General features: G+C 50.1%; 1 protein-coding gene across 1 annotated transcript; it reads right to left on the reverse strand.

The window, feature by feature from the left end:
* Positions 1-123: 123 nt before the first annotated feature.
* On the reverse strand, positions 124-5,224 carry LOC144106571 (uncharacterized). The gene is made up of 3 exons (XM_077639418.1): positions 5,141-5,224; positions 1,292-1,466; positions 124-418 (listed from the first exon to the last, which is right to left on the reverse strand). The coding sequence occupies exons 1-3, from the start codon at positions 5,159-5,161 to the stop codon at positions 252-254; spliced, it is 363 nt and encodes a 120-aa protein (XP_077495544.1). The 5' UTR covers positions 5,162-5,224; the 3' UTR covers positions 124-251.
* Between the last annotated feature and the right edge of the window lie 8,925 nt (positions 5,225-14,149).

Consider the following 14,149-nt stretch of genomic DNA (forward strand, 5'->3'; position numbering starts at 1 on the left):
CAGGGGGCACTCCGAAACCTGTTCAGTGGAAGCGGGCAAGGTACAAGCCGTTTTGGGCTTTAATGGCGGCCTTCTGTCAAACCCGACAGCGATGGGCGCCCGTGCTTCCTGGAGCAGTGGTTGGACAGCATGTGGCCCGTCGGGAACTCTAGCGGGCAGAAGTCGCAGGGCAGCAGTGGTGCTCTGGAGTGCGTTCGAAGGTGGTACTCTAGCCCGCGCTTGAATGTGAATGTGGCATGGAAGCGGTAACATTAAAATGGGTCCTTTTCTTCGACCACCTTGGCCCGGTAAAACGGCCTCCCTACGCTTCCCAACCGCTTGAATCTCCGGCGCCGTTTGCGGCGGCGGCGGTGCGGCAACTCCTCCTGCCTTTCTTCTTCTTCTTCTTCCTTCTCACCGTCGACTCTGTTCTCTGCACCTGCGATTTTTGTCAGACATGCATAACGGTTGGAATGCGTACACAACTTCAATGCTTTTGAACTTAAGTTAAAAAAGAACGCCAAATAAACGATGAAATAACATGACGTTTCGGAACCCACTAGGTTCCTTCATCAGGTGCGACTGCGGGCGAGTTTCAGCTGGCCTTTTGGTGTGAAAGCACTCCTTCAATAGCAAAAGTGAAAAACCAGAGGTATGTGTGGAGCTTCAACATTTGCCCTTTGGCGGAGCGCTAGCGGCGGAGGACTCGCACAGCTGCTCCGTCAAGGCGCGGAACTGGCATTCCCTCCGATCTTGCATGCGGTTGGGTTTGAGATGTTGCTGCCTCAAGTGCCTCCGCACCTGCCAGTCGGTTTAAAGAGGTTAAAATCCTACCATTTTTTCTCTAACAGCATTTCTCGGGGGCTCAAATTTTGCATCTACTGAATTGACAGGACTTCAATCGGCCATTCTTTCCTAACAGGAAGACACAGTTTCGCAGCTATGCTCGCTTACACTGCTTACGCTGCTCTCGAAATGCTGCTATGATTACTTCCTGTTTCCAAACATCATAAAAGACCTTGAAGGGTTAAAAACAAAGCGGTGGCTGGCATGGCGGCAATTTTCGGCGATTTGAAGAAAAGTGTGTGTTGCAGGGTTAAACGAAACTGCAGATGCGGTGTGCAAAGGGTGTGGAAAGTCGGGCTAAATACGTTCAATAAAGAAAATTTTCATTAATTTCCGTCTTGGTATGGTCGATAACTTTCCATCATGCCCTCGCAATTACAATCTGGCTGCCTCCTTCCTCAAGCAGGTTGCAGGCTACACTACTACTCGCAGCAACCACGCTAGTGCAGCGCTGTGGTCGGCTAACCTTGCTTCTTAGAGCTGTCCCGCAGAGCTTCCTGCCTCATGGACTGGTCCCGCATGTCTCGGACGAACTCTTCGATCAAAATTTCGTAACTTCCTCTATCGTCCAGGTGGTCTGCGTCGGAACATGCTCCATTCCCAGACGCAGCGGCGGCCTCATGAGATCCAGGAGGGGACATCTGCGCATGGAAACGCAAGAGGATAGGCTCACAATGAGTGCAGGTAATGGCACCAAGGATCAAGGTAGAGAGCAGTTTCCACCAGCGCCCTCTTCTGTCATGCCTGTGTGTGTGCTCGTCTCAAATAAATAGCGCTGAATTACTTCTCTAGAAATGATGCATCACTAACTAGCCCCACGACTTGTTTTATTGAATAACAAAATTTCCACTGCAGGTTATTTTGTATCAAGAGTAGCAGAGCTGGTGACGCTGATTTCGATGCTTTGGCAGCTTGGCCAAGGAGACAGAGATAACCTTATCGGCCTGCGCTAAGTGCGACCAACTACCCATTTTTCTATGCGCTTCACCGGAAAAAAGTTTGTTATGATCATCACCAGCTTGACTACACCCACTGCAGGGGAAAGGCCACTCCCATATATGTGGTCACCATATCCCAGCAAACTTTTAAATCTCATCCGCCACCTAACTTTCTGCCAACGCCTGCTATGCTTGCATTCTCTTGCAATCCAGTCCGTTACGCTTAGGGCGTTAAGGCTACCTAGAGTGATGGCGTAGACATAAAGCATCCGCCTCACGTGCAAGAGGACCGGGGTTCGAATCTCACTGCCATGCAGTTTTCGACCTGATTAAAAAAACTGTTTGTACACTGGAAAATGCTGGATACACGTCGAATGCCGATCGTGTCCCGCACCTCGCACATACGAGGCGGATGATCAAATCGCTATAGGCCACAGCCGGGGTAAATGAAAATTGACACTGAAAACCGGTTTTGGAGGAAAGGAAATAGTGCAGTAGTTGTATCATACAGCGCCTGGACATGAGCCCCGTCTCATAAGGGAAGGTGGGATTGAAAGAAGAATGAAAGAAATAGGTGCTATAGTGGAGGGCTCTATAGAATAATTTCGACTATCTGGGGTCCTAATGTGCACTGGCATCGCACAGCACATGAGTGCCTTTGTGTTTCGCCTCCATCGAAATATGGCCGCCGAAGTGCATTTTCAAGATTTGTCGCTTTAGCTTTGAATGTTTCTGGTTGGTGACCACTGACAAGGCTGGCAGAGTGGCACGTTTTCCATCCCCGCCGGCGTGCATTTCAAACAAAAGTGTTTTCATAGCTGAATAATGCGGTTTAGTCTGAGAAGTGAGAAAGTTGCTTCGCCATTTCTATTCCTCAAAAACCACTAATTCACTCGCAACAACATTGCATGTCGCTTGTGGTCAGCAGCTGGAAGCCGTGACCATATGTAAAATAAAAAAAATCACAGTGGGTTACACGTGAAAGTGAATTTGAGAACGGAAGCCAAACTGCAAAAACATGACCTAATTCTTCATGCAAATCAGCCCAGCATGAAGAATATTAGGGCCGAGGAGTTTTTAAAATTAATTGTAAGACAAAACCGAACATGTTTGCCTTGTAGAGTAGTGGCCCGAGGGTAATGGAGCAACGAGCTCCTTGCAGTCCGCAACCACACCATACAACTATACTGTGTCGCGATGCCGCCATGCTTGGAGACACGCAACGGTGTGCTCTTGCACACTGCCGAGTGCAAAGCCACCGTGCAGCGTCGCCCCCCCCCCCCCCCCCCCCTTCGACTTAAAGGAAGCATAAGGCAACAGCCAGAACTTGCAGAGCCAACTATGCCGACTCGTAGTCAATTAAACTACTCAGTGCGGCGGGAGCGTTTCATCAGCCAGCAATGACTGCCGCTTGTTAAAGCATCTGAGACCATGTCGACCACGAAAGTGTCGCTGGCCCGGTTACCGTCTTGTCAGGTTACAGAAACTGCAAGCCACCGCCGAGCATTCCGGATCTTCCGCAGCTGCCGCGTTTCAACTGAAGCGAAATGCAATTAAAGGCATTCCTGTGCTGTGCAGAGTGCACGTTAAAGATCCCCAGGTTGTTGAAATTATTTTGGAGCTGCCCTACACTACCACAATCTTTCTCTCGTTCTTCTTTCATTCCCACCTTCTTTCCCTCAAAGCAGTTGAGGTGTCCACCAAGAAGTTACAGTTACTGCTCTTTCCCTTCCACAAAACCAATTACCAGGTCTTTGCGCTGATTCCCAGCCCTTAGTAAAGTTCCGAGGGTGATATGTCTTCCCCCTCTACTACAATGGGTCACTTGCCGCCATCGAGGCGCCGACGCGCCGGTGGTCCGAGCTGCGTCTCTAGCGACGTTCGGTATCGGCGGCTATAGTGCGCCGCGAGGCTTAGCCTCAGCGCAGCGGGGTGATGAAAAGATATGGACTTGCCTCTTAATGTGGTGGCTCAAATCGGGAAAGGTTGGTATCGGCAGGTTCCTGACGACGTTTGACACCATCCGGAACCCCCTGCGACCAACGGTTTGGCCGTAATGGTCGTCTGGAGGCCCTCGGAATGCACGGTTCGGGGGCACAAAGGTCGTCATTGCGAATCCCACACATAATTTGTTTGGGCTTCATCTCAATTAGTAATTTTATCCTCGGGAAGCTACCAAGTCATTTGACACCACTTCGAATATTCTGCGACAAACGGGTAGCTCCCAAATTTTACGCGAATGGTGTGGCCCCGGGGGCGGGTGGTCGCACTTCGATGGCCGCTACACTGGCATATGCGTGTATAACGGATAGAAAGTATAGTTATCAATCGATGTGCTACGCGCCCACTGTAGTGGTAACTGTTCTGGTCAATTTGACCTGCATTGCAGACTGACGCGTCCTTGACAAAAGTAGTAAGAGCTCACGCTCTTAAAAAAGAAAGCGTTGCGAACACGGAGCAGCTCAATTCGATTTGAAGTCAAGTTCTAATTCCGAAAAGTTCGAGCTGCGATCGAGTACCTACAGATTCCCCACTGAGACTTTGGGTCGCAACGAGACAGACCATGTACTCGGCGCCACAGGGACGATCAGTCATAAGGCGGGACACTATCTTGGCCAAGGTGACGGACTCCATGGCGAAGCTTAAGTTGTCACGAGAGACGCTAGCCGATTCCATGAAACCCAAGCAAGCTAGCTTTAATAAACTTTTTATCCACATAGTTTTTCGAAGCTTCGCTAACACTCGAAGCCTGTGCTGGATTGTGGCCACGCATTCTTCAGTGATGAACAAGCAACCACTGCTATATCGGCAGCTGAAGTATGAACAGTCGTAGATTTACAGGACGACCATGAAGATATATTCAGCTTCACAGTGGCGCCGGCATGATGATCGCTCAAATAAACAAAGGGCTGTGGTAGCGTGCGCGCCTGACGAAAGAACGCTATCTGGGCCTACGAAGCGTCTGCAGCACATGTTCATAATAATAATAGTAATAATTGCTTTTGGGGAAAGGAAATGGCGCAGTATCTGACTCATATATCGTTGGACGTTGGTTTGACATCTACATGTTCGGCGTTTCCATGTTTATGACGGGGCCGCTAAATGTGACCGGTACAGGCATGTTTTTGTTACTACGAGAAGTTCCGTTCGACCAGCCACCAACAATTTGTTGGGCGACACCGTTTTAAGCCCAATAAAAACGTACTATCAACACTCTGGGTCGAACGAACGCTGCGAGCCATCGCAGCCATTTCGGCATTAGGCCTAGCTACTGCCAATGCTCTTCACGATTCAAAGCTCGTAACCGTGCCTCATAACGTAAAAATGGCCACTCAGTCCCACAAAGGTAATGCGCGCATATTACAGTCCATAAATACCTGTTTTGAAGTCTCCATCATTGAAACTTCTCGTTGAAATCTCCGTCCTTAGCGGCGTGCCTTCGCTTTTATACTCACTGTCCGCAGTGGCCTCTGGCGTCGTTGCCTGTCGCTGCTCTTCGGCTCGAGAGAGAGAGGGAAAGAGAGGAGTAGGTTAGTAGGAACGGAGGAGAGGAGGTAGTAGTAGTAAGTGGTTTTTAGTAGTAGTAAGTAGTAGTAGTAAGTGTTGTCGTATGTCCTATGCCGTATGTCGGCTGCGGTATCGCCTAGCAACACCGCAGCCGCGCTCGAACAGATGGCGCCGCCGTCGATGGACTCCCACGTCTCATGTGTGTGTGAGTCTGCCCCTGAGAAGTGGCGAGCGGCTGGAGCACTGGCATCTGAACCGCAGATGGTGCATATAGGTGTGTGTGTGTGTGTGTGTGTGTGTGTGTGTGTGTGTGTGTGTGTGTGTGTGTGTGTGTGTGTGTGTGTGTGTGTGCGTGTGCGTGTGCGTGTGCGTGTGCGTGTGCGCGTGCGTGCGTGCGTGCGCGCGCGCGTGTGTGTGTGTGTGTGTGTGTGTGTGTGTGTGTGTGTGTGTGTGTGTGTGTGTGTGTGTGTGTGTGTGTGTCATTAAATGTAAAATGCACTTCTACGTTTTCGTTGACCATCCATTGATTGCGAAACTCTAATTGTATTAAGCATTGGAAGCGGAGGGCAACACGCCCGTGCACCGTGCAACGCCAGTCCTCAGTTGACTGGGAAAGAGAACTGCACTTTATTAAAGGGCGACATTCAGAGCTGAAGGTATCCTGGACAGGGTGCACAGAGCACACTGGTCTTCTAGGAGCGCGAGCTCTTGCGTTTGTCAAGGACGCGTCTGTTTGCAATGAAGGTCAAATTGACCAGAACAGTTACCCCGTGACCACACCATATAATGTAGCAAGAGTGGGCGCGTAGCGCCTCAGTTGATAACTAATTTTTCGATCCGTTATACATGTGCCAGTATAGTGGTCATCAAAGTGGGAACACCCCCCCCCCCCCCCCCTTCTTCCCCGGGGCCACCATTTGCATAAAATTTGGGGCCACCTGTTTCACGCAGAATGTTAGAAGTGGTGTCAAATGACTTGGCATGTTCGGAGGATAAAATTACGATTAGAGATGAAGCCCAAAATATGTGTGGGGCTCGCACCAACGACCTTAATTTCTGCCCCCAAATCATGCATTACTAGGAACTTCAGACGGCCATTACGGCCGAACCGTTTGTTGCATGGTGTTCCGGATGGTGTGAAACGATTCGTCGTGTTGTGATGCGCATGTTTATAATAATGCTAACTCATATTTAAAGAAAATATACCAGATATAGCGAAGGTGGCTGTAAATAGCAATAGTAGTGCAAAGTCGATGAGGTAGATTGCGCTGCTGGTGTCTTAGAAGGGATGTTTCCGAAAAAAAAATTGGCAGTGGCTTAGCTCAGCTATGCCATGATATACGTAGTGAGAGCTGTAGTTCCCCGCTGGTTACGCATGTTGTCGAGTTTGTTATTGTGAATGAAGTGTTAAGCATTGAAGAAGTATTCAGTGAGACACATTATTTATTCAATTGTTTTGACAGACATAAACACTGAACCGATGATCGGGAAAGTAACACGAAGTTGTCTCAATGCTGCCTACACAGTATTTAGACTGGTTGCTTTCAGATACACAAAGTCAATCCTTCCAGTCCAGGATCCAGAGTACCCAGGTACGACCCGACCGCAGCGGCTGAGTTTCGATGGAGGCGAAACGCTAAGGCACCCGTGCGCAGTGCGATGTCAGTGCACGTTAAAGATCCCCAGGTGGTCTAAATTATTCCGGAGCGCTCCACTACGGCACCTCACTCTTCCTCTCTTCTTTCACTCCCTCCTTTATCCCTTCCCTTACGGCGCGGTTCAGGTGTCCGCCGATACAGTGACAGATACTGCGCCATTTCCTTTCCCCCAAAACCAAATTTTCATAAAACGCCACCCGCCGCTGTGGCTCAGTGTTTAGGGCGCTCGGCTACTGATCCGGAGTTCCCGTGTTCGAACCCGACAGCGGCGGTTGCGTTTTTATGGAGGCAAAACGCTAAGGCGCCCGTGTGCTGTGCGATGTCAGTGCACGTTAAAGATCCCCAGGTGCATTAAGGACAGTTGCCGGGCCAGTTGGTACATGATCTCACCGAAAAACAGCGCGCTTGCTCAGCGATCTTCTGCTTGCAAAGGCGGATCGTCGGCTAAAAGAAGCGTTGCTCAACACCAACGTAGTAAGGGTTTTTCGTTTTGTTGACGACTTCCTCGTCGTCAACAAAACGTCTGATCAGGACCCAGGCAAGGACGTGGAGGCACTTTTCAAGGTATTTTCTGAAAACCTAGGAGAATTTGAATTGACAAAAGAATTGCCTGATGAAGGCCAACTTCAGTACCTTGACCTGCGGTTGTTTCCAAGTGAGGACCATCTGTGCTGGTGCTATGCTCCGAGGTCAAAGAAAAGCCTTTTGCCATACTCTTCCTCGCATACGAAGCTCGTCAAACGAGCAATAGCCTTGTGCGCCTTGAAGAATGCCGTCAAAAGATCGTGCCATCACCGTCAGCCAGGTAGCACAGAGTCCCAGCTGAAACGTTTACGCGAAGCGGGCTTCCCGGATTCCACTGCACCGCATCCGTCACACACATCACTCGTCGCGATTCCGTGACGCATCCGTCGTTCCCCGGGCCACACGCAGCCAATGCGAGAGATTTGAGCTGCATACATAGCGATGATTTTTATCGTGGCCGACGAACGCGCAGCATACGTGTACAGGCATGGCAACATTCAACAACCTACGTGGTCTTTGCAACCAGGCCGCAATCTACCCTTATCTCCGCCGCCACGGTGCGTGCCCCCTCCCGCACCGCAGGGAAGCCGAGAGCAATGGCGCTGGCCACCGCTGCACCGCAGTACGCGCACAGTCCACAGTGACTCAAAACGAGCAATCCTTAATTACTCGGCAGGCTGTATCTCTCATCCTGCCGCATGCACCCTGCGCGGCTGCACTACCGACCACAAAATTAACCTAATCCGGGTAACAACCCATGCGGGCAACTCTGGAAACGAAGTGGCCGACCGGCTTGCCTGAGGATTAATAACGGATCCAGACGCGCTCGCTGAAGCGCCCCAGACTTTCGCCGACGTCAAAAATTTTCATAGAGAGACGAAGCGTCGTTTCCCACCTCCCCACCCAGATCTCAACAGAACGCAAGCCACCCTGCTCCGCAGATTGCAGACGGACTCAATTCTCAGCCACTCCAGGCTATCACTAATCACCAATAGGGAATGCGACCCCACATGCCCAAATTGCAACAACGGAGAACTCGCCACTAAGGTGCACATCCTCTATTGGTATGCGAAAATAATCCACCCCCACAAGACCCCTGCCAGCTCCCTCGGCGGAAAGCTGTGACCAGCTCCTAATCCAGCCAGACAAGGCCACTCATATTGCACTGAGTTCGTGGGCCCAGGACGCCGCCCCCACCTGGGACCCACACAGGACCAACCTGTCCTAATTCCCGACACCTGTGGCAATAAAGTTGTCTCTCTCTCTCTCTCTCTCTCCATTAGCGCGGACAACGTTGTGGCAGACACGCGGCACTGCAGCAATAAGCCGCATCGTTCATTGGGTGAGCAACCCTTCCCCATCAACCATTAACTGTCACCTGCCAGGGTGGCAGGGTGGGCGCATTGCCTATCCAGTGTGCAGAACGCACTCAACATTACAGACACCAAGCCGCGTTCTTGAACGATACACCCCAGCTTTCGTTCTCAAAGCAGGTTTAGCAGTATTTAAACCGCAACTAATTTTTACAGCGAAGTGCAAACCGCATAATGTTTGATAACGGCGCCTGCAAACAATGCGAAGCACGTTCCTTCTCCCCGCGTGTGTTTCCCGGCAAAAATTACGGTTGCGTTTTCGTGTCGTTGTCATAAGCAAATTGAATGCAAACAGGACATATCCTTTTAAATTAGGCATAGACGAGGGGCGTTCAATAAAGATTAATAATAATAATAATAATAATTGGTTTTTGGGGAAAGGAAATGGCGCAGTATCTGTCTCATATATCGTTGGACACCTGAACCGCGCCGTAAGGGAAGGGAGTGAAAAATAAGGAAGGGAGTGAAAGGAAGGGAGTGAAAAGGAAGGGAGTGAAAAAAGAAAGGAAGAAGGAGGGGCCGTAGTGGAGGGCTCCGGAATAATTTCGACCACCTGGGGATCTTTAACGTGCACTGACATCGCACAGCACACGGGCGCCTTAGCGTTTTTCCTCCATAAAAACGCAGCCGCCGCGGTCGGGTTCGAAGCCGGGAACTCCGGATCAGTAGCCGAGCGCCCTAACCACGGAGCCACCACGGCGGGTTCAATAAAGATTTCCCCTGACTCCAATTTATTGCAGGATGCTGAAACTGCGCATATGTAATGAATTAAGTCGCTACAGGTCACGTGTCAATGTGCAACTCTCAACTAATAACGGTATTTTTTTTACAGGCGCTGAAGTGGTGTGAGGTCGTATAATGGATGCAGTGGAATACAGAGCAGTCATAAAATTCCTGTACTTGAAAGGCCGCACTCCAAGGAAGACGTTCGATGAGATAAAAGAGGTTTATGGGGAGGGTTCCCCATCATATGACGTAGTGAAGAACTGGCATTGTCAGTTCAAATGCGGTCGGACTTCGGTGGAAACGGCTCCAATTGCAGGGCGACCCCAGTCCGCTATCGATGAACACACCATCGAGCAAATGGAGGCCGCCATTTTGGAAAATCGCCGCGCTCGATACCTAGCCCAAAATGTCAAGATTAGTGTGGGGCTCGTGGAAAAAATCATTCAGAACCATCTTCATATACGTAATAAGGTATCCGCTCGTTGGGCTCCCCGGCTGCTCAAACCTTTCCAAAAGCAGGAACGGGTCGAATGCTCGCAGGCTCTTTTGACCATGTGACACGGAAACTAGGAGGACTTTTTCAACATACTGATTACACAGGATGAAAGCTGGGTCCATCACTATGATCCGGAGTCCAGTCGATGCAGCGGAAGCACTTGGACTCGCCGCCTCCAAAGAAGGCACGCGCCCAGCCTTCGGTGGGCAAGGTCATGCTCACAGTCTTTTGGGACCAGCACGGGGTAATCTTGATGGATTTCCTAGCAAATGGTGCCGCGATTACGGGGCATACTATTATGCTTCACTGCTGCGGAAATTGCGGGAGGCCATCAAAAGCAAGAGACGTGGCATGCTCACCAAAGGTGTTCGCCTTCTGCAAGACAGTGCCCCAGTTCGTTACTCACATGTTGCCCAGATGGAAGCACGCTGCTACGGCTTTGAAATTCTACCGCATCGCCCCTATTCACCCGTCCTCGCACCATCGGACTTCCACCTCTTTCCAACAATGAAGTCATATATTTGAAGGGGAAGCATTTTCCAGATGATGAGACTGATTTCTGAAGTCACAACATGGCTTTTGGAGCAACCTGTCGATTTCTACAAGCGAGGTGTTGACAGTTGCATAAAAAAAATGGAAGAAGTGTGTGTCCCTGGGTGGAACCTATGTAGAGAAGGACTAATAAATCTGCAAAAGGTTTCGTTGCTCTGCGCCCACAGGAAGTGGGTCAGGGGAAATCTTTATTGAACGCCCGTCGTAGCATACAGCTCAAGTACATTTCACTTGTGTCTGGTTTCACTCTCTGTACAGCCACGTGTGTGCATTTTCAAGTGGCGTCGCAATAGGTAACTGGGTCTCGTTTCGCAGCTTCGCTGTCCAACCACCTTCACAGCGTGGATTGGATGGAGAATTTTTAAGAGCGCTAGCTCTTATTCATCACGTTTCTCGATTTCTTGGGGTCTGCTACTACCTCCCTTCGGTGTAAAATTGTCAGTCCGAGGAATTCAAGGTGGCTGCCCCATTTTTTGATGGCGCTGCGGAAATTATCGGGCAGGCTCGCTGTTCTCTGCTTTGCTCTTAGCGTTGCTTGATGCCCCAGTCTTACGAGGAGCGCTCTGCCAGTGGTCGTCTGCTGGAGCCTGTCTCGTTGTGACTCTAGTTGCGCTTCTTAGAGTTCCTCGAACGAGTTGTGAAGTCCGAGGGCCAGCAGCTTCTCCGTTGATGTGGTGGCTGGCATAGAAGAATACGTCAAGAAAAGAGGCTTCGCCCAAGTGGCGATTGATTGGTGACGTCATTAGTATATGGGATTGTTGATTGATGGGTGAGGTCACTGATTTTGTGACGTCATAATTGACTAGCCACGTGACTGTTTAATCACTTTGAATCTTGCTGTTTGTTGCTAAATTTGTAACAACCATGTTCAGAATTGTGTTACATTTACATCTTTCTACTAAGTATTTTGTGTTGGCATGAACGGTATATTGTTTGCTGCATACGCTCATTTTTTTTCCTCACATGATTTATTTGCCTTTTTTTCCTTCAGTGCTCTGTGAAATTTTATTTCCCCCTGGATAATTTGGTGTGAAACTTTTCCCTTAAACCCATGTTGAATCACTGTTTGTGCCAAACTGTATGCTGGGCAAGAGCCACGATCAGGCGTTTCGCCTTTTGCTCTTGCTGATCTTTCTGTATCAGAAAGGAAACAAAAAACAAACAAACAAACTTATAACTCTGTAATTAATGTGTTCATCGTAAAACGAATTAAATATTTGGAATCTCCCAGATGAGTAGTACACGTTAGACACCAATAATAACTAATGAAGTTAATATTTAGTTATGCTCAGACTTACATTTAATTCCTTAGAATTAATTAACGGCGTCATTATCTAACTAATGGCATATTCGTGACGGGCTCGATGAGTAGAACTTGTTAGACACCAATATTACCTAATTAGGTTAATTATTTAGTTATGGTTAGGCTTAAACATAGCGGCCGTGACATCAGCACTCGGCAGCTCACAAGGCGGTAGGCGCCCGCTCGCCGTGAGGTATGGGGAAGGTAGCCGAATCCTGTGGTATTACATCGCATGGGCAATAGATTGCGCTGCAAAACAGCTAGCGCTTGTTACTTCGATGTAGTAAAGATAGGTTCGTTCTTCTTAGTCGTGGTGAGATTTCGTATAACTCGTATACCGGGCTCCACCACCGGGTGCCCCACCGCCCGAGACGAGACGGTATAACAGACGAGATCCGGCAAAACTTGACTGAAGGAAGGAAAACTGAAACTTTATACAGGAATTCACATATTTACAACAGAATAAACGGCAAGCATGATTACATGGAACTGGCTAAGGGAAAATCTCCCCTCCTTGGCATCGCCAAAGATGCAAGGGATCTAAATCTAGCTCAGAACGCCTTTTCCCGGCTCCGGACCTGGTTTTAAAGACCTAGGAGACTGGCCCACCCCTTGCATCACCCAATCACAAACAACTAACACCTGATTGGTTCAAAAACTGTATGGCACGCCTTCCCGCTTCGGCAAGGTTCAAAACCCTTTCCCTAAAATGCCCAACACGAAAAGAACATCAAAATAGCTATACGAACATGGCATTCCGGGAATAGACACTCGAAATGATTGGCCCACCAGGTTTAGGTGGCACGCCCCATGCCTTCACAGTATTGCTCACACTCTCGCCCCCAGAAGAAAAAGCAAAAACAACCTCCCATTGTGCCCGCAGGTGCAATCGTTTTCCTTTGACTCTCGTCCGGCCCGCAGCTGTTCCGCACTTAGTCCTGTCATCGGGCCACAGCGGGGCGCCTCTCGTGCGCATACGCGGCTTAGCTTGCCGCTGTTACGGACGAGGCGCGACAACATTCCGGGCGGGTTCAAGCGACTGGGAGTCGTCTCTCGACAGATGCTTCAAGGAGGCGCCGGCGTGTCCGCGGTGCCACTAATGCACGCGGCGGCGTCAACGAGGGATCCGCATCTGTTGTTTACGGGGGTTAAAATGGACGTCCGCCGCCCGGGACAATTCCCCGAAACCGACGTCCCCATTAGCTCACGGCACGGGACCCCCCCGCGAGACGCAACGACAGTGTGTCGGGTGTCGGCAAGGGCGGCGGGCCGCGGCGCCGCGAGCCATCGGCGGTGGACGCGGCTGTGTTTGTTTAAGGCGAGTAGCTAAATGCTCCCGCCTCGGAAAGAGACCCCGTTTTCCCGTAATGAAACCTTCTGCGCGAGGGCAGCGTCGGCCTTTCGGTCCCCGCGCAGCGTTGTGCAGCGCAGGTGCCGGACCTTCGAAGCCGAGTGGGCCCCCATTAGGGCTGTTCATCACTGCCGCAGAGACAGCAGGAACCATAATGTGCCGGAAGTGGCGAGAGTGTGTTGGGGACGCGTCCTGGCAGCCCACGGACTGGGCGCGTGATCGACCTCACAGTGATTCAACGCAGCTGCCCATTCGATCCCTTCACAGATGTCTTCTAGACGGTGGCGGCATTTCTTTTTTTTGTATTCTTCCAGACGGTGGCGGCATTTTTTTTTTGTAATATTGACGCCCGCAGTATGCACTCGGCGTTAGCGATGAGCCTTATTTCTTAAAAGCTAACAACCCGAAAGGAAATCCTACTCAAATGTCATATCGATACCACTCGATGCCTATGCTCTCACCGCGTGGCCGGGATATTGAACGCGCAAAAGTATGCCACATTGAGTACGAATTAAGTTAATCTAGATATATTTCTTAAGTAATCATCCTAACCTACGGATGTAATCCAAGTGCACTGCAGCAGCCACGTTGGTCTGTTAAACTTAAATTGTTAGGAAGTGCAGCTGAAGAAAAAACAAAATTTAAATATGGCATGATTTTGGCGAAACTAGCTACGTATAGTGCATCTGCGCCAATGCGGTTTGCGGCTTTTTTACGGTTTTCAAAGGCGATGCATGCCCCGCGGCGGTGGCTGAGTGGTTAGGGCGCTCGGCTACTGATCCGGAGTTCCCGGGTTCGAATCCGACCGCGGCGGCTGCGTTTTTATGGAGGAAAAACGCTAAGGCGCCCGTGTGCTGTGCGATGTCAGTGCACGTTAAAGATCCCCAGGTGGTCG

The sequence above is a fragment of the Amblyomma americanum genome, chromosome 10 (genome assembly GCF_052857255.1).
Source record: "Amblyomma americanum isolate KBUSLIRL-KWMA chromosome 10, ASM5285725v1, whole genome shotgun sequence".
NCBI classification, from domain to species: Eukaryota; Metazoa; Arthropoda; class Arachnida; order Ixodida; family Ixodidae; genus Amblyomma; species Amblyomma americanum.